This window comes from Onychostruthus taczanowskii, unplaced genomic scaffold (assembly GCF_017590055.1).
Source record: "Onychostruthus taczanowskii isolate IOZ18803 unplaced genomic scaffold, ASM1759005v1 scaffold29, whole genome shotgun sequence".
In the NCBI taxonomy this organism is placed as follows: Eukaryota; Metazoa; Chordata; class Aves; order Passeriformes; family Passeridae; genus Onychostruthus; species Onychostruthus taczanowskii.
The window spans coordinates 2770282-2790290 of record NW_024500239.1 but is presented as its reverse complement, the minus strand read 5'-3'; the positions used below and the strand labels follow the sequence as shown (position 1 = coordinate 2790290).

At 40.0% G+C, this 20009-nt stretch overlaps 2 protein-coding genes across 2 annotated transcripts in view; one reads left to right on the top strand and one right to left on the bottom strand.

Annotated features, from left to right (window-relative positions):
• Window positions 1-402: 402 nt before the first annotated feature.
• Window positions 403-12210, top strand: ZNF830 (zinc finger protein 830). Its single transcript, XM_041408096.1, has 10 exons — window positions 403-558; window positions 666-765; window positions 2078-2198; window positions 2735-2768; window positions 3976-4187; window positions 4552-4642; window positions 5324-5387; window positions 8346-8426; window positions 9744-9820; window positions 11561-12210. The coding sequence occupies exons 1-10, from the start codon at window positions 437-439 to the stop codon at window positions 11742-11744; spliced, it is 1086 nt and encodes a 361-aa protein (XP_041264030.1). The 5' UTR covers window positions 403-436; the 3' UTR covers window positions 11745-12210.
• LOC121337775 (poly(rC)-binding protein 3-like) overlaps window positions 8432-20009 on the bottom strand; it is a 139055-nt gene continuing 127477 nt past the window's right edge. Inside the window, exon 13 of the mRNA XM_041408095.1 lies at window positions 8432-9320. Coding sequence (XP_041264029.1) covers window positions 9260-9320 — 61 coding nt within the window. The 3' untranslated portion in view covers window positions 8432-9259. The remainder of the gene's footprint in view (window positions 9321-20009) is intronic.

Here is a 20009-nt window from a genome sequence, read left to right as displayed (position 1 = left end):
AACAGGTTGTCCACAGAGGCTGTGGAGTCTTCCTCATTGAAGATACTAAAAAACCATCTGGACACAGTCTTGTGCCAGGCAGGTTGGACTAGATGACGCACTGACATGCCTTCCAGCCTGACCCACCCTGTGATTCTGTATTTTCTGGATCTGGACGTATGGGATGTAATGTTTATTATTTTTTACTTATTTGGGTGGTTTGGCCTGAGAGGTGGGGTACGTTTCAGAGCCGTGTCCCACCGCTGGACTGCTGTGTCCATCGAGCTCTGTTGGTGCTCCAAAGGCTTAACTAAAGAACACCCCGAGCAAGGCGACGAAGGAGACGGATCCATTCCTATTCCTCGTATTCCTCCTCTTCCTCTTCCCGCTCCCTTCCCGGCGCGCTCCCGGCAGCGTCACGGCGCGCGCCGGCCCCGCCCTTGCGCGCCGGGGGAAGATGGCGGCGGCCGGGACGGGCGCGGGGCGGAAGCAGGTGCGGCAGGAGGAGCTGCGGCGCCTCATGAGGGAGAAGCAGCGACAGAACGCCGGCAAGAAGCGCATCGACTCGCCCTTCGCCAAATATCCTCGGCACCGGGCTCCCTAGCGCTCGGCAAGGAGGCTGGGAGGGATGGGTGGAGGGAGGGCGTCGGCGCCCCGCACGGTGCTTCCCTTAACGCGGCCGACACGTACAACAGCCTGGGGCACCTGAGCTGCTCGCTGTGCAACGCGCCCGTGAAGGGCGAGCTGCTGTGGCAGACCCACGTCCTGGGCAAGCAGCACCGCGAGGTGAGCGGCGCTGCGGAGGGTCTCGGCCGGGCTTCGTTGTTCGGGACAGCGCTTGGCCAGGGGAGCGGCTGGGGAGAGGCCGCGCCGCCGGAACGGGGCTGGGGTTCGCTGCTCCTGCTCGGAGCGCCCGCCGGGATGAGGGTGGGAACCAGCCTGCCTGTTCCGTCTGGCTTGTGTTCTCTTAAAAAGCCCATGCGGGGGTTGAAAAGGCAGCCCTTAAAAAGGCGGTCCCGTGTCTTTCAGGGGTGCGCTCCTCCGAGGAAGCAGTTCCCACCTTAGCGACAGCTTCTGGCTGTCGCTTGTCTGCAGCTCGCACTTGGAACCTCCCCCCCGCCTCCCCGGGCTTGCTGGGCGACCTGTGAGCTCTCAAGTGACAGATTATGCGGGGTTAAGAAAATACCCTTTCTTAATTTTTTTTTCTTTGTAAATCAGTAGTAAATATGTCCTGCTTGTAAAGCAAGTCAGGACCCATTTTTTTTTTTTTTATCCTTTTAAGTTCTGCTGCTACTTTTTAGCAAAAACTGAAAGACTGTGTTTAATTTTACAAGTGTTCAGGAAAAGACCAAAGGAACAGAAGTTCCCACCTTAGCGACAGCTTCTGGCTGTCGCTTGTCTGCAGCTCGCACTTGGAACCTCCCCCCCGCCTCCCCGGGCTTGCTGGGCGACCTGTGAGCTCTCAAGTGACAGATTATGCGGGGTTAAGAAAATACCCTTTCTTAATTTTTTTTTCTTTGTAAATCAGTAGTAAATATGAAGAGCTTGTAAAGCAAGTCAGGACCCATTTTTTTTTTTTTTATCCTTTTAAGTTCTGCTGCTACTTTTTAGCAAAAACTGAAAGACTGTGTTTAATTTTACAAGTGTTCAGGAAAAGACCAAAGGAACTTTGGGTTCCAGTTCATTGCCTGCATTCAGACTAGATGACTGTGGCAAGGCAGGGTGATGTCTTTCATGCTGTTAAAATGCCACGTTTTAATTTGAAAACACTTAATATTCCAGGACCTTAGAATAAATCCAGCCTTCCTGCTCTTTTCTCCTGTGCCTTACTGTTGTTAGTGTCACTGCTCTGTCTTTTCTTTATTACTGGTACAGCCTCCCTTGTGTGAGTGTCAGTTTCTCTTCCTCCATGTCACATCATTCCAGAGGCTGACAGAAACACTGGTCTTTGTTTTGGTACCTGTGGTGTCTATTTCAGTGATACTGTTCTAGAAAGGTATTTGCTCACTTTGGTGAGCTGATGTAAAAGCTCTGTATTTTAAGCTGCAATCCAGAAGTTACTGTTAGTAATGTGTCCTGAATTTTTATTTCTTTGCAGAGAGTTGCAGAATTAAAAGGCACAAAGCAGACGGCCACTGGCTCAGCTGCTGGCGCATCGTCTCATCCTCTCAAGAGAAAAACAGTTGAGACAGAAAATACAGACCTAAAGAAAATAAAAGGTAATGAGAGAGAAATGCCAGAATCTGTCCGTTTTACATCGTGAATGTTTTTGGTTTTGTTCCTGTGGAAGTGAGTCTGAATACACCAGACTGTTCAGTTAGTGTCAGCCCATTGCTCCTGAAAAGGGGAAAAGTTTATTTGCTCTTTCTCTGTGAGTTCTGTGTCAGAAGAAGACAGTGCTTTTGGAAGTTTACCTGGATTTCTTCTGGGTTATTGGGTTAAATTAGGTCATGGAACTGTGGGCTTGGCCCAAAGAGATTGAGAAGGAGTGTAAATTAAGCAGTAGGAACACTTGCCTAGAAGTGGTATTACTCCTTTTCAGTGGAATCAAGTCACTGGTTTTCCTCAAACCATGCACCAAAGTTCTTGCCAAAGGAAAGACAGTTAATTTTTTCCCTTGGTGCTACCAGACATGTAAATATATGAGACATGTTAAATACATATGGATTTGGGGACTTGGTCCTGTCATAGAAGTCAGGGGGATGTTTCTTTTAAAAGCATGGATTTTAAGAAGTGACTCTTGGCTGTTGTACAGGTACAGACGAAAAGCCACACACGTCTTCGTCAGGGTAAGTAGATCTTGTTAGAACATAGGAATTTTTTCTAACTAACAAGGGCTGAATTCTCATGCAGCTCCTCCTTGTCTCTGCTTCCTAGACAAGGGCAAAGGTTCAGAGAGTCAGCAGATCCCTGCTTCTGCTGGTTCTCCAACAGAGCTGTATATTCCTGAACATGGCAACATCTTCCTGAGTGGAGATGATAACTGTATCAACTCTTAAGACTCTCTGAGAAAACAGGAATTCTTTTACTGCCACTGACAGCCTTTAAAGGATTGACATGTGGTGCTGTTACACAGCTTGAACATAACTAGATTGTAGCATGTACTCTAATAATGCTGGCATCCTACAGAAGAGGTGTCAGTCTGAAATTAAGACAAATTTTGAATGAATAATTAAATGATATTTAGTAACAAAAACTACTAACAAGTGACAGATCTTCATTAGGATGGTTTTTGTCACCTAAAATTCATGTAGGTGCATATGCTGCAGTTGAACTTGTACAGATACAGGACTGTATTTGACTTCAGGGGGTTGGGTTAAGCATCTCAACTGCCCCTAAAAATTTCTGATGGTATTCAGACATCTTTGCAGGGTTGGCAGATGTCAAGTGACACTTGTGGGTCTCCTCTGCACTTCACAGGATAAATTATTACCTTGCATAGGTACCATGTGCTATTTCCTTGTAAGAATTTGAATTTGTGTGCAAAATTAGCACTTGAGAGGTTTGTCCATTTTTGAACTTGTTGATATAATTAGTTTAAAATATAATGTGGAAAAATGTTTGGCTTTCAGGCAGCAGTTATTCCAGCAAATCTGTGTTTTCTCATTGCTGATCCCGTGTGCCTGTTCTAAATTGCAGTCCTGGACAGCACTAGGTACCCAAAATAAGTAGCAAATTACTTAGTAGGTAGAAAAAGAATTACTTTAACCACCATTCCAGTTTGTTATGGGCTATTTTTATTAATGTGAATATGCACATGGAACAATGGATCTAAAATATGTTTTTAGAATTAACCTGGGCATTTCTGGGGAACTCTTTAAAAGAGAGCCCCAGGTGTGTGCTGTGCTCACAGGGTGGCTGTGCTGGCAGCTGTGCAGTTCAGGCTGCTGCTCAGTGTCTCAGCCTGCATTGCTCACAGCGGGACTGGGCTGCTGCTGCTGGACTGGACTCATTGCTGTGAAGTTTCAAACAATTGTGTTGTGGGCTCTTCACCAGGCTGCCAGCAGATTTTTTTGATGAAGCAGAGCAAGACAGTGCCAGTGTACACCTTTCCAAGGGCCCACGTCCCAGTTTATTGTCAGGGAATTACGATGACGACGATGATGATGAAGAGGAGGAACAAGAACAATCAAGCAAGTCTTCTGTTGTGCATAAAACTGAAATTCCACCTCCAACTCAAGAAGTAATAGCTAATTCTCTGCCTGCAGGTAATGCTGACTGAAATAGTAATTAGTAATTCTTAGTAATTAATAGTAATCTTCTGTAAGGAGAAACTGTGATTTAACTGATGATGAAAGGTTTTTATTTTATTTTTCTAAATATTGCCATTAGGTGATGGTGAGGGTGTGTAATACTGGAAGTAGAGCTAAGCTAGCAAAGAATCTCCTGTTACTGTGTGGTGATTGCTTATTGATTTTATGTTCTAGTTGTTTGAGGCTGCCAGGGAAGTAACAGCTGGCTGTTCTTCCCTTGATTCAGTAAGGTACTAACTGAAATTCCTGTCTAGTAGGAATTTTAGAAAATGCCTGAACAGCTGTTCTTTTAGTCATAGACTTCTGTCCTTTCCTGTAGACTTTTTTGACACCAAAACTCCAGCTGCTCCTATAGTTTCCCATTCAGGATCCATACAGAAAGCAGAGGTTCAAGAGAAGGTAATCGAAAGGTAAGCAGTCAGATCAAATATTGATAGTCTTAGCAATTGTAAACAAACAAATGTTTGTTTACAAAAATCTTCCAGGAAACAGAGACTGTGATCCCTTAGAACTTACTGTTAGCTTGCATTCAGAATCGTTTATATATATGTGAGCCTCAGGCATTGTTTCAGACAGGTATCTTGCACCCTAGGGACAGGAGAAGAGATGGAGCAATGTCATACAGAGTCTGCTTGACATCTCTTTGGAAATTTTAACACAGGGTTCTGTGGGAGTTTCATGTCAGCCACTGCTTTCCACTGTTTAAAGGAAACTGCTTGTTGTGTGGTAATGGTTCTGCTCATTTGAGCACTCCTTTAGATAATGCTTTAGTTTTTCAGAAGTAGAAACTGTGCTGTTGCAATGTTCTGGTGTTCTGCGCACAGGGAAGAACAGTTTCAGGAGCATAAGCCACAGCTCTTGTTTTAATAGAGGGATTTAAACCTTTCTGTGCAGTTCCTTCAAAGCGAGGAAAGATCAAGCCGAAGGAGGAGGTTTTGATGGTTGTAGATAAAACTAAGGGCTTAAAAAACTTGCTGTGTTTCTACATACTTACACAAAGGATTATGAATTTTGTTTTTGACTATTTTTAACTCTGCAGTAAAGCAGATTGTAAAGGGTTAACTTGGGCTAATAGTAATCAAATATTTCAGGAAAGAAAACACTGCTGAAGCTTTGCCAGAAGGTTTCTTCGATGATCCTGAAGTGGATGCAAAAGTAAGTGATCTACTTGTTTTATGCTACTGGATTTATTTCTGCCAGTTGTAATGATTTTCTGAGTAGTAAGGATGCTTTTCCAGGTAATCAGTCATACTGGAATATAAGAAAATGACTGAACTATTAAGACTAGAGCAGACTATTTCAGTTGGAAGTGACCTATAATAATCATCTAGTCCAACTGCCTGAAAACTTCAGGGCTGAACAGAAGCTAAAACTTGTTGTTAAGGGCTCTGTCCAAATCCCTTTTAAGCACTGACAGGCTTGAGGCATTGGCCACCTCTCCTGGGAGGCTGTTGCAGTGTCTGCTCATCCTCTTGGTAAAGAAATGCTTCCTACTGCCCAGTCTGAACCTCCCCTGGTGCAGCTTTAAACATTCATTCTGTGTGAATGAGAAAACATGAAAAGGCGTGGAGGTGGGCAGGAAGAGCTTGCTAAAGTCACCTCTTGGAAAGTATTTTTGATTATGGTTCCTCTGTGACTCTTTAAGAAATGTCATTTGTTGGTTGGAATACTGAACTGAGCTTTGGACAATCTACCTTTATTTCTGTGAGTCATCCCAGGAAAAGCAGTTGACTTAATTTGTACATTCAGTTCTGCTTTGGAATTGGGGATGTAACAGTTCTATAATGTCCTTTGTGAGATCCTGCTGAAAAGTGTTGAGTCACTGTGTGACTGATGGGGTGCATCCTGCTGGAATGAAAACAGCTCCATTATTGCACACGCTGTCCTCTGTAGTGCTGGTTACACCACAAGAGTGAACTTGCTCTTCAGCCCTCTCGTCTTTTACCACTTTGGGGTTTTATGATGCTCAGAAAAGAAAAGAAATGTGGGTATTCACCTGGTTTCTCAAAAAAACCCCCACAACTAAAAACCTTGAAATTCAAAAACATTCATACTTCCTTCAGCTTGCACGGTGCCAAATGATGACCAAAATAAACACTGGTGTTTGAAATACAAACCTGTTTTTGTTTTGTTTTGTAAAATTTGCCACAGATTTGATGGCTTTCTTGCTTTCTTTATTGAAATATAGTGCTGTAGGCCTAAGTATTTTTTATTTTCTTTGAGTACATTTCCTTGTTCACACAGTGGAAGGCTGCTGGTGTATTTCAATGGCATTGTGAGGCCAAGCCATGACATCTAATTTGGAGACCTTCCAAATAGTGCTTCTTCATGTTCAGTTAGTCCCACTAGTTGTATTTGCTCTGGCAAGACTCTTTTGGCACTACTCATGCCCAGGTGTTGCCATATGTGAATAGTTTTGAATAATGATATTTTGAATATTGAGATATGTAGCTGAAAAACACATCCTCTGGCTGGGTTTTTTTGTGGGGTTTGTTTTGTTTTGTTCTTTGTTTTGTGTCTAATTGAAGTAGTAAATTTTTCAAATACTTAGTTTCATCATAAGTAGGGAATGCAGGAATGCCTAGCAGGAAAGGAGAAGCTGCTTATATCTGTGAGGATGCTGGTTTGGTAACCTTTGTTCTGGTTATTGCCTCCACTGATAAATTTACAAGTGGTTACTTGTTCCATTGAATTGCTTGGAGAGGCTCTTCCTTTTAATCAGCCCTTTCTGAGTGTAACTGATACTCAGAGGAAGGAAAATGTTTGTGACATGACTTCTATTGAGGTGGCTGCAGTGGTTCTGTGTTGGAATCATACACAAAATAATTATTTGAAGAATCAACTGGGTGTTTGAAAGGGAGATTGTGGGTGTGAAAAATGCTTGTTATTTGCATCAGGTACTTGTAAAGCATATAAATTCTGGATTAGAAAAATATTTCAAGAAAAAATAATAACTTTAGTGTTTAAATTTATTGTAAGAAATACAAATAATTATGAATTACAAAAGACAACCACAATGCATAATAACACAGTACATACACGTATGATAGAAATAATAACAGAACAGAAAAATGAAATGATGACTATTACTTCCCAGTATGAGTTTTCTTGGAAGATTCTAATTTATTCTATAAACTTAATTCATACTACTTGATTTTGTATAATCACTCAGGAACAAAACACACCAAAGTCTTTACTAAGGTGATGACTGATATGTCACCAAAAGAGCAGAATGAGTAAAGGGAAAATAAAACTAATGCAAAAATATGGTGTCATGACTTCTTATGTTCAAACTGCTTAGTTCTCCTAGCTATATAATTTCTACTCAGTCCTGAGTCAGGCATAATCTGTCCTCTAAAATACATTATATGCCACATCTTCCAGTCTTGAATTGTGCAAGTTTCAATTACACAGACAGACTACCTTGTTTATTTATTTGCATTAAAAGCACAATCTGGCTTTGATTACCTTGGCTGTAGATCTTAAACACATTCATACCACTACTACTTTTTCAGACTTCATGTCTTAGTACTAAATGCCATCTACCACATAATAAAAAGCTTTGCATGTCATTAAAATTGGTTTGTAGCTGTACAGTTTCTTCTGTTAGCCAACAAAATTAGACTAGATTTGAAATACAGTCAGGCTACCTAACACCAGAAGACTAGTGACTGAAAGGTTGGATATTTTATGTTATGCCAAAGGCAAACAATTCACTGCTTTTTGGCTTGTGAAATGGCTACTGTATGCAATTGTACAGGCAGCTTACAGAAGAATTTAATAGTTACCACCTGACACAGCGAAATGGCAGACCATCAAACTCACTTCTGTTACTTCAGACATTCCACACCAGCCACTTTTAGTCAATAATTATTCTTTAATGCTGCAGTCACAGATGTTGTTTAATCCAGGAGCAGAGTCAGATTTTTCTTCCGAAACCATTGTGCAGCTGCACTCTCTCACTCATATCTGTTACTTAAACTGAAATACATCAACCAGACTTCTCTGATAATACAGCATATTTTTTTCATATTTCTCCTGGTTTCTTTTTTACAGTGCCCCAAAGAGTCATTAGACTTAAATTGTTAATTTATAAATTTTCATGTTCCTTAGGTGAGAAAAGTTGATGCTCCAAAGGATCAGATGGACAAAGAATGGGATGAATTTCAAAAGGCAATGCGACAGGTCAACACAGTAAGTAATGGAATCTATATTTATTGATTCTAAATACTATACACAATAAGGAAACAACAGTTTCATGCAGCTCTGCAGAATGGCTGACATCTGCATTTGTCAGCTGTTTGTTTCAATGCAGTGTGTGGTTAAATGCACTTTATAAATGAGCAAAGGGTTCTTTGTATTTTCCACTTAAATGAAATTAAGATGAAAACTTTTAATCAAGATCCAGTCATATGTATCTAGTTTCATTTGTTACACTGTATTTTATTTAAATACTATTTAGCTAGCATATACCTCAGATTAGTGTCCTTTATCCAAACAGGACACAACTATGGGCTCTTCTTTAGCTCTATATTCATACTTGAACTTTTAAAAACACTACCCATTTGTCTGTCTTTTTAAAAACATATCTATAAAGTGTAGGTAACCTGGATTTCATGTTTAATTTAAATGCACTGGAAAGGAACTCCAAAATCTGGGAAGGTGACAGAAGAGTTTTGAGACACGTAAATTGGCCAGTTTTTCTGTACTTCAATTTTTCACTGTTTACCATTGCATGGAAAGTCTTCCTGCAGCAGGTGTTTATCTGCCCTTGTGTACAATTTAAATATTACCTGGTGTTCTCAGTCTTCCCCTAGAGTATTTGCTATACTTTTAATTATTTTAATTGTAAATAGTTACTCATATGTCAACTGCTGAGAAAAGTGGTGCAGAAAAATGTATCATTGCTCATTTTAAAGCAGTCAGCACTATAAACAGAGCGAATGTTCATACAAAAGCGGTGGTGGATACATTTTGCTAGCATAAGCCATTCAGATAATTCTTCAGCTTAGGAGGAATCTTCTCAGTTATGCGTGGACCATTGATTGCATAGCATCTCCCAGACATTCAGATTTGAGAAAGTATATGCTGAAAAAAATAACAGGTTAGAAACACTTCGGGATCTAGTGGGAATACTTAAACAGTATGTTCAATAACTGGTGTGTATTTAAGTCCCAAGCACTGGGACAGAGCTCTCTGTCAGTTTCAGCCTCTGACTGTGGGTGTGTGTCGTTCGTTTATGCTCAGTTTCAAATCGTAGTGTATTGAAATTTTCCAAAGATTAACCCCAAGGCAGCCAAAATTCTTTTGATTTTAAGAAAAAGCATTTCCATTTCAAATTAAACCAGACCTTTTTTTTGTCTGTATTTGCCCTTGAAAAGATGGGAATATACATAGAGGAGATTGACACTAACTTCAGGTAGAGGGGAGCAGGGAAGACACAGACATTGTAAAGGAGTGGAAATGGAATTCAGGATGAAGGTGAATTTTCTCAGTGTTTTTCTGGTTTAGATTTCAGAAGCAATAGTGGCAGAAGATGATGAAGAGGGACGACTAGATCGCCAGATTGGAGAAATTGATGAGCAGATGTAAGTAGATCAATTTTTCCTCAAATTCTCTGTTCTCTAGCAGCAATGGATTGCTCTTTGACTAGCGTCACAAAAACACTTTTAATCTGCGATACTACCTCTCATTAATCATCTGAGTATTTGAAGGACAGACTCCCTCAAATTGCAGAATGATACCTAATAAAGACATGGATTTTTATACAAAGTTTTGTAACTTTCTTCAAAGAGAGAATGCCCTGGAATCACTGAAAGTACACAAGGCAAATTCTTGGAACAAACTGTCCCTCTTCCCTTGTCAGGTGGCTTAATGTCTTAATTTGTATTTCCCTGGGAATTTTGATTGATGTAGAATTTATGTGAACATTTTAAAGAAACATTTCCTGTACTGAAAATGTCCTGTCCTGTGGCAAACCCTCTTTAATTCTAGTAGAAGCTTACTTAAAGGTTTTGTGGAGTGATGCACTTCATTTTGCTGAAATGTTGAGTGTGGTGGTTGGATGGGCATTGGTTTAAACTCAAGTAACCTGAAATACAGCTCAGTGGAACAGTTTGTTACTCTTTTTGTGTAGCTTGACACACTGATATTAACAGTGGTAGTGGTAATGGTAGCGACTGAAAAGAAAGAGATGCAACAAAAAGGAGACACTAGAAATTAAAGCAACACTTCAACCATCTGGGCAGATTTACATGCTGCACATAACCAGTGTATGGTAACAACAACCCAACATTGGGTTCAAACTGAACTTTGCTATTACAGGAATGCCTTTTAACAAAGTTCCTGTAATTCTGCAGAGGGCTTGAGCTAAACCTGCCTCTCCTTGAGGATTTATTTTTCTCACTAGCTAAGGCTGCTGTAAGTACATGGAACCAAATTCAGAAATTTGGAGAGTACTTCAAGTGTTAACTGTAATTATTTTTCCCCAAAATAAAGGTTCCAAATACATTTTTAAAGACTTTTTGTAACTTTTGACTTCTGAGTGTATTCAAATGCAGGCTATTTCAAATTAAGTTGAAAATTAAATAAATTCGTTGGCCTTCAAATCTTCAGCTATGACTGCCTGTAAGAATCATATTGGTAATATGCCAGGGGAGACAGGATCCAGATAGTAACCTCTCCATGTTGACCCTTCTGAGCAAATAAGAATGAAAGGGGCAAAGGAGAATTTAAATCAGACTGGTACTGCTTGGCATTTTCAAAAAATTATCCTGTTTGAAGTGGCTAGAATGGTTATAAAACACAATTCAAGGACAGAACTTTTTAAGTGAATTGAAGCCTTCAGCTTTTGGATTGTGTTTACTTAAAATGTTCTGTAACAGCACAGAGGAAGCAGATAAAGAATCTGAACACTTTGTGCTGCTTTTTTTATTTTCAGAGATGCCACCACTAAGTTATCAAAATTGATAATTATGTCACACCTTTCTCTCATGAAAACCATAAATGGAGCAGAGAATGGTGTTCCTTCTTGTGTGGAAGTGGATATTGGTTCTGTGCTTTTTGAAAAATGGCTTGTGACTGTATTGCAGTTAAGTTTTTGGATTAGATCTCATTGCTAGAGAATTGACCAAACCTCGGTCTGTTTTCATTTCACGTGATGAATACTGAGAAGGTGCACTAGCATCTTGAAAGGTTATTTCTTTTTCACTGTTGGGAAGTTGTAAAGCTTCTTTATCCAAAGTTGTAGAAGCAAAATCCAGCACTGGAGATGATCAGATTAATGTGGAAAGGCCCCAAATGTTAACAGGTGTTTCACTTTCCAACAGTGAATGCTACCGCCGTGTTGAGCTTCTGCGGAACCGCCAGGATGAGCTGAAGGAGAAGTTAAAGGAAGCCATGAGATTAAGAGCAGCACAAGAGAAAGAGGAGGAGGATGTTGGTAGTGAAGATGAAGAAGAACTGCAGGATTTGCTTTCACAAGACTGGCGGGTGAAAGGGGCTTTGTTGTAGCATTTCTGCACTGTGGTTGACACCCTTTTTATCTGTGGTCTTGGTTCCATTGTTAGAAGGGAGATTCTTTTGTTAAATATTTATTTAAAGAGGATTGTGAGATAAAGAGCCAAGCTTATTAAAAAAAAAATTATAGATCTACAGTGGTGTATTACTTGTTGTAAAAACTGTATATTGCAAATGTTTTACAATACTGAATGCACCTTTCCTATTAAAATGACTGGTTTCCTACCAGAAGTATTTTAGTGGGATTAATAAATCTGTAAAGAATCTCTAGGCTTTTGGAAGCATTAGCTCAGTTTGGTAATTTTGAGAGTTGGTTTATTGTCTGTAGAAGTGCATAGTCTACAGAGTTTTCCCAGACAGAGGATTTAGGGAAAGGGAAATACTATGCATTTATGTTTTCTTAAAATTTGTAGGTGCCCTCCTGTTCATTGACCCAACTCCCAATAAAATATGTACATTTTTTTAGGGTTTGTTACAGTTTCTCTGTGTATATAAGGACTAAGCTCAGAAATGCTGAGCTACAGTTTCTGCACAATGTATAACCTGGAATGTGCCATAGCACTGCTGGATATTTTTCTTTATAGTCTCCTGTTTTGCTTAGTGCAGCCATCCTGTAGCATACCTCACACTTCTTGAACCAGAGGGATGAGAACGCAGTGGTTACATCTACGCATCACTTAATGAAAGGGTGACAAAATGCCTGAGAGGAAGGTACTGCACTGGAGAATGAGGAGGTAAAATAATAACTGCAAATACTGGAAATTTTCTTAAAATACTATCTTAGGCACAAAAAGCATCTAAATGGATTCTGTTTTGATAAACACAGATTAGGTCAAACCAAGAACCAACAAACTTGACAAGACTGCGATATGGAAAGCAGAACTACCTTTGGTAAGTGTCTAATTTTTTTTAAAGTTTTGTATATCTTCAAATACTTCAAATTTGCTGAGGACTTTTTAAAAATAAGAGGGATGTGTGGCTTGATTGATATAAAAAAGTAAAGTTGTTAAGAACAGGTTAACCTTTTTTAATATTCTAGGTTTAAAACTAGTGAGATTTTAAAGGGAGAAAACAAGCTTGGCTCTTACGAAAGCATTCCAGTTCCTTGCCTCAGAGATGACCATCAACCAAGCAATAAAGATTAGAACAAATCTTAGATGCTTGAATTGCCTGTTTTGGAGGAAATATTTGATATGGCAGAAGCCCTTTCCTTATAGTGAGATGCTTTTTTATCACTCCCAATTTCTGTGATCCTTGGGTTCAGCTCTTCCTATTTATAAAGCTGTCAAAATTCAGGCAACGCTCCCTAGTGGTTTATTGCATTGACACTTTCCTGCTCACACGTGCTGGCTTACAGCTGTTAGTAAGAGGAAGTGTAAGTAGCTGTTGCTACTGTAATGTTTGATGTGATGCTGTAGTCTTACATGAATTAGGACTGTCACTGAGATAGCAACATTCAGAGAGTATTGAAATACAGGATAAGTGTTCAGAGAATATTGAAATAAATAATGAATGTTTGGACAAGTTGGAGATAACTTAGCTGGACCAAAACTGAAATAAAATGTCTTTGTATAGCACGAAACATTTGAACATCAATGTCTGAGGTGCCTGTCATGCTGCAGTGAAAGATCTCTAGATCCATTTATCCCTGCAAAGAGAACTTCCAGCTGAGAGGGTGGTGCAGTATTAAAAGAACAGTCTTTTTCAAAGCAAACCAAAACACAGTCCCCTGTTTCCCTCTGAGAAAAGCTAAGCTAAGATTCTGATTGTTCTGTTTACCTTGGCTTTTCACTGACCCCACTCACCAAAGCACACAACTTGTTAACACCTAAAACTTCAGAACCACTCTGCATTTGGCTTAATTTCAGGGAAACAGATGTAATGAATGTCAGGTGACACTAAACATCATGGACATTCATGCTTTGACAGTATAAAAATGCTAGTCCTGAGTCTATAAATTACGCTTCCTTTTTGCACATTTTTCTGTAATTTTACTTTCATCTTGCACAGAAATCTGCAAATCATGGTTTCAGCTGTGGATGAGTAGAAAATTAACTGAGCATTAAAACAGTTCAGCTGTTTTAGTCCAGTTGCCTTCATCTTTAGAGGTATCTTGTGGTAAGAAGCTAAAGGCAGTGAGTTTAGTTACAGTGCAGGGATCTGGAACATTCAAATCCAAACCAGTGCACCCCATTGTTATTAGAGAAGATGGCAGGAATAAATGTCAGATCACTCAGCATTCTAGTTGTTCTCCTTGCATAACTTGCTAAAGGGGAAACACGGACCAGCCAGGGGGTGTGTGCATTGCTGGGGAAGTGACAGCATCCATTCCTCTTGGTTGTGTCTTGTTTAGGAGTTGGTGCTCTTTTCCTTGGGGGAGGCTCACAGATCTCTAGTGTTTTATCCAAGTTTTTTACAGCTTACTGCACACAACTGTACCTTTCTTCAGCATTTGGAACAAAGCTCTTAGAGAGCTTTGTGAAGATGATGGGAGTGTCTATGTCCCTTGTGACCACTGACGTGCATGTGCTGTCGTGTCAAGAGGGCAAGAAATCATCCTGCTTTTTAGCAATGAAAGAAGCATGGCTATAAGAGACAAGTATCCTAACCTCATTTAGTAGTCAAGCTAATTTATTAAAGGAAATAATCTCCTGTATCTTAGAAATACATTGGGATAATTAGTTTGTAATCTTAAGTATGTCTTCAGTTTTAGAAAACAATTTTATGTACTTCTGATGAGCTATTCAGATAGATTATTAACCATTGTTTTTAAAAATATGTACTTAATTTCTTTCTCACTTCTTAACTTCTTTGAATTCTGTTAACTTCTTTGAATTCTGTTTAATACAGAGCTAGTTATTATGATTGCTTTAAAAAGCAATCATAATAACTAGCTCTGTATTAAAAATGAAATTTTAATTGGAATTAGGAAGACTATTTTAATTCTTGGATCTGCAGGACTTGCAGAAAACTGAAATATTTGAGTTAGGGAGGAAGACAATTTTAATCCTTATTTATTCATATAATAATAGAAAGTTCTCCAAACTTAGGAACTGTGGAATTTCATGCCACCAAAAAGTAGTTGAGATTCCCCAGCTCGGTGGTTTTGGAGCTGGTAAGTGACTGCCAGGGGCAGAATGTGTGTGTCTGCACGTTTGAAATGGAGTTCCAGGGAGCAGCTCACCATAGCTACAGTGCTGGTAGTGAGCTCTCCTCTGGCAAGGCAGTCACCAGTGGTAATTGCTGTGCCAGCTTCTCTCCTGCCATGAAGAAATCAGCTGCTGCTTCATGGCTGAGGTGTGGAACAAGGTCTGTATTTGGTACAGAGGAGCCCAAAAGTGACCATACAAAACCAACAAACCCAAATAAAAACAAACCAATGTTCTCATTTGCTAACATGATTGTTTTTCCTCTACTACAGCATTTAATTTAAAAATTTGCTTCAAATTGCACATACTGATTGAAAAGTACATTAATGTTAGCTTTGGCCAAGACCCCTGCCAATAAATTCAATTTGAGGAGAGACAAATTTTGCTTATTACATTCCACTATAATTAGATTATCTGCATTTTATCATCTTAAAAACACTGAGCTAGGAATGAGAAAAGCCATATTATTAAAATATTTTCAGCACTTAAAAATACTTTTTTTCTTATAATCCATAAAGGTAGCCCTAGAAAATTAGACATTGAGCCTGCATGAATCATGTTGTAGGTGTCATTAGAAACCACAGTGTGAGTATGTAATGTTACAGAAATTCTCTTTCGTTAGGTACCATCAAATGGCTTTGACTCTTTAATTTCAGTTGCTGTCATAAGACACATGCCAGTCTGCAGGGGGGCAGGACACATGCATTGATGCAGAAACTGACTTAATCAACATTACTGCATTCCTTCCTGGAACCAAGGAATTAAGTACACTGCAGTGCCAAGAAGGGCAGTGCGTACTTTTTATCAATCCCTAGAAAGGACTTACATCCCTAGAAAGTGTTACTTGGGCCAAGAGATGGAAATTTCATGTATGAAGCAGTTTTTCAGTGTTTGCCTTCATTTGATCTTCTGTTCATCAGTTCATTAAAATTATCCTGGCCCAAGAGCTGGGAAAACAAATGCGAGCAGTTCCTTTGTGTAGACATCTAAACCAGGTCTTTCTTCCAAAAATACAGTGGAGGCACTAATGCCTTGCACCACTGGTGACTGCAGAGGTTACAGGGGATAGAAGAGATCTCTGTTGAAATCCCTCCTTTCAGTGCTGTCCTTTGAACACACGCTTTGTGTCACCCAGTTGAGCAGCCTGACAATGAGAGTCTTTCCTGCGGAAGCTGTGCCACTGCTGAGCCACTGGATCAGTGAGCATTGTGACTTTTAGATAATCATGACACTCACTTCAGAAGGAAAAGGTCCTGTCCCAAGAATACAAACAGTGCTGAAATACATTCAGCTGGTGTTAAGGCTGTGGAAGAAATTGGATTTTCAGTCTGTCTTGTGAAACCTGACAAACAGCACCTTGCCTGTGCAGCCTGCTGAGGCTGAGGCACTTCCCAGGTGCCTCTGTTCATGGCGCCACTGACACTGTGCTGCTTCCTAGGAGCTTGGCTGGCCCAAATGGGAACCCTGGGCTCACAGATGCCCTCTGGCTGTGCCTGAGAACAGAAAGCACTCTGTGTATTAGCAGAGAACTAACTTTGTTTATTTTCCTTCTGGTTTCAGGCAGCATTCATGCCGTCAATGTTTTTTCACTTGAGAAACACAACAGAGCTGCTTGAATTCATTTGAGATGTTTCCAGAAACCTAATTCCAATATGATGACGCAAAAGCTGCGGAATTTCTGCTGTCTTTCATCTGGAAACTCACATTTGTGTGGGCAGTGACCTTTTCAGAGCAAGTACATGCCTCTTATCTACCTTTGGGCATGAGTGGTTTACTTTTCTGGCTTGGTTACTATTTATCCTTTTTTTTTCCCCCTTTTTTCTTTACCACCTTGTCTTTGTCTGTTTTGTATATTAAAGATATTAGAAGCTTTTTCTTGCCATTCAGAAATATTTTCTATAATATTAAATAATTATAATTTTCTGTAACATTAAATAATAGTAAACTAGTGAAAATAAGCTTAGATTTTATCACATTTCTGCCTGTATTTTAGCAAAAACACTCTCAGAAAACTTCTTAGTCCATATGTCTTTATTTAACCTCTCCTCATTCCTCACACAGACGTGCCCCTTCACTAGTTTGTTCAAATCTTTCAATTCTGCAAGCCTCTTGTGAATTATTTATGTGAAAGATACTAGACACCCCAGAGCTGCTGCTGCCCTTTGACTGGCAGCTTTACTGGGAGAGCAAAGCTTTGACCTACTTAGTGTTGAGCTGCAATAATATATATTTTTTTCATTTACAGTATCCAGGCTAGCCATAGAAATAGCTTTTGCTGTCGAAGAAATGAAGACTTATGAAGGTCTCTGCTGTTAAAGCAGCTTCAGCTTTCCTTTCAGGAATGAGAAGTTAAATACATTTTAAGTAATAAATATGTATTGTAGGTAATAATAACAGAGAATTTTCTCAAATTAGTATTACAGCCTATAGTTTTTCTAAGGGTTGCAGTATCTAATTGTCACCATTGGGTAATGCCTCCTTGGTGCCGGGGTGCAGTGAGCTGTTCTGTAAGGGTGCCCTTGGCACCCTTCATCCTCAGGGGTTGTTCTGTGGCTGCATCTGTATTGAGAAAGCTGTTGATTTCTACAGGTCTCCAAGTCTGCATGCACATCCTGGTCATGCCCTGGTTCCAGGCTCAGACTTGACAGCTGTCTGTACCCCGGGGATCATGGGGAATAATTGTCAGATGCCCCCATATGCAGGGGCAAGAAGGGGAAGCAGGACCCCAAGCTCAATCCCTGAAGGCAGGTAGAGACCATTAACAGAGTAGGGGCATGGAGGTTGTACAGTGCCACTCTTGCACTGCCAGAAAACCTGCTTTCTCATGGGGCCAGGGCAGTACCTGTGACAGTACTGCCAGGGCCCTAAGAGCAGAGGTGGCCAGAGCACAGCCAGGGGTGCTGTAATGCAGCAACAGCTCGGGACCAGCCCCTTCCTCTGGCTTGTGTGTGAAGACTGCAGAGCTTCTGCAGATCCAAGGGAGGGTTTGAACAGCTGGAGTGGAGTGTCAGGGCAGCAGGAGACAGCTCCTGGGGCTGCTCAGCTCTCCATTCCCTGTCCTACTGCACATTGCCATGCTCCTCCCAGCTGCTGGGCTGGCTCCTGGCAGAGTGGAAGGTGCTGACTGGAAGCCTCACCACTGGGAAGTGCTGCTGGGAATGTATTACAAAGGGCCTTAGTAATACAGTGCTCAGCATCCAAGTTCATTCTTTTGTTCCTATTTTCCTTTCCCCAGTATCTGATCTATAGCTCAGTCTGGGAAAAGACCAGAGATACAAATCAGTGGCTGCTTGTAACATGAAGCCAAATTTGTCTTTTCTATGCAGTGTGGGAAGTTCTCAATGAGCAGCTTTGTTAAAAGCTGAATCAAGTTTTGAAGAAATGCTGCTGACTGTACTAACTGCACAATCTGGCTCCCTCTAGTCCTGAAGAGACTCATCATGCCTGACAATGGGCGAACATCCTTACTAAGGTTGCCAGTCTTGCAGGGATGTTACACTGTTTCCCAATGAGCACTGGGACCTTCAGCGTGATGATATGAAACCTTTAATCATAATTGAAAACAAGCAATTTGTCTGTGATCTTAGTTTGACAATCCATAAAATAGTGCTTCTTCAATGACAAGTTAGCAACTCAGTTACAAATAACAAAGTTTAAACAACACAACAGTTGTATGCACAAAGCTACCACATCTTTTTTTTGTTTTTTAATCAGGAAAAAAATTTATTTATAAAAACGTCTCATTAACTTACTGTCGAGTCTCTAGCTGAATACAGTGGTTTAGAACACTAACGGCCCATGCTTTTATACAGATTAGCCAAAGCATGAACATCAATGAAAATCAACCCCCGAAAATAACTTGTCTCTGCTTTATGTTATGAGCCACAACAGTGTTAAAACTGGAACAGTAATGAAAGCAACACAAGAGTTAGGAAGCACAGTTGCTTAAAGAGTAAAGGAAGTGTTTTCTTTTGATGTCTCAGAATAATAAGAAAGTTAGAAATGGAGAAACTCCTCTGTAGATTAGTCCATAGAAAGCATTGTCTCATGGGGCTTTGGAAAAGTCCTGTCTGGTGGCTAATGCACTAGGGCATGATGAGATACATTACAGAGCCCCCAGGCCAGTAACTTCTGAAGACAGCCTAAAATGTAGGAACAAAAACGAGGAAAAGAAAAGGAAAAAAAAAAAAGAAAAAAAAAAAAAAAAAAAAAAAAGGAAAAAAAAAAAAAAAAAAAAAAAGGAAAAAAAAAAAAAAAAAGAAAAAAAAATCTTCTCACTATTAAAAAAATACCACTTGAGTACAACCAGCATAGAACAGCATTTCAGTGCAGGCAAGTTTTCTCACACAGAGGTTGGTGGAATTTTTTTTTTTTTGTCTTAAATGTCAATTATTGAAACAGTTACAATAATCCAGAACAATTTTACAGCAGTTTTCTAGAGCTTTTAAATAGCTGTGGTACCTTGACATTATTCCCAGTTTTTCCTTCATTATATGCAACCAGAAAAAAAAAGAAGGAAAAAAAAAAAAAAAAAAAGGAAGTCACAAATGAACAAAAAAACCAAACTAACAAAACCAAAAGAACCCCAACAAAACCAACCAAAAACCCCATTTGGATAAGTGCAAATTGTAACAATGGCAGTTCTACAAATGGTTACAGTGACAAAACTTAGTGCAAAGGTGCTAAGGTGAAGAAAAGCCCACAGAATACAGAAATGACACAAAATACTGAGATAGTACTTAGCCCTATACAATAACACACTTTGAAATACCATGTTTTAAAAAGTATTGCATTTGCATTGTGTTTTTAGTTTATATTAAAATGCACTGAATACAGTTCAATTGTTAAAGCTTTGTGTCCAAGGAGTGCAGAGTGGATGAACATGGCGGGCTAATGGGATTCTGGATTTGGAAGTGGTGAGGAAAACAATATTGCATTACTGAGTTATGCAACAGAAATTAAAAAGAAGGTGGATGGACAAACATAAAATGCAGTTAAGAACTAGTTCCAACAGCTGGCAACCAGCCACTCCATTCCCCAGCCCTCTTGGCTTTGGCTGCCGTTACCTGTCTCAGTTAATCTGAACATCCTGAAGTGCTTGGTAAAGGGA

Coding starts and splice junctions, on each gene's coding strand:
- ZNF830 (XM_041408096.1), top strand. CDS start 437: ATGGCGGCGGCCGGGACGGGCGCGGGGCGGAAGCAGGTGCGGCAGGAG. Junction 2,769..3,975: donor CCACACACGTCTTCGTCAGG/GTAAGTAGATCT, acceptor GCTCTTCACCAG/GCTGCCAGCAGATTTTTTTG. Junction 4,188..4,551: donor AGCTAATTCTCTGCCTGCAG/GTAATGCTGACT, acceptor CCTTTCCTGTAG/ACTTTTTTGACACCAAAACT.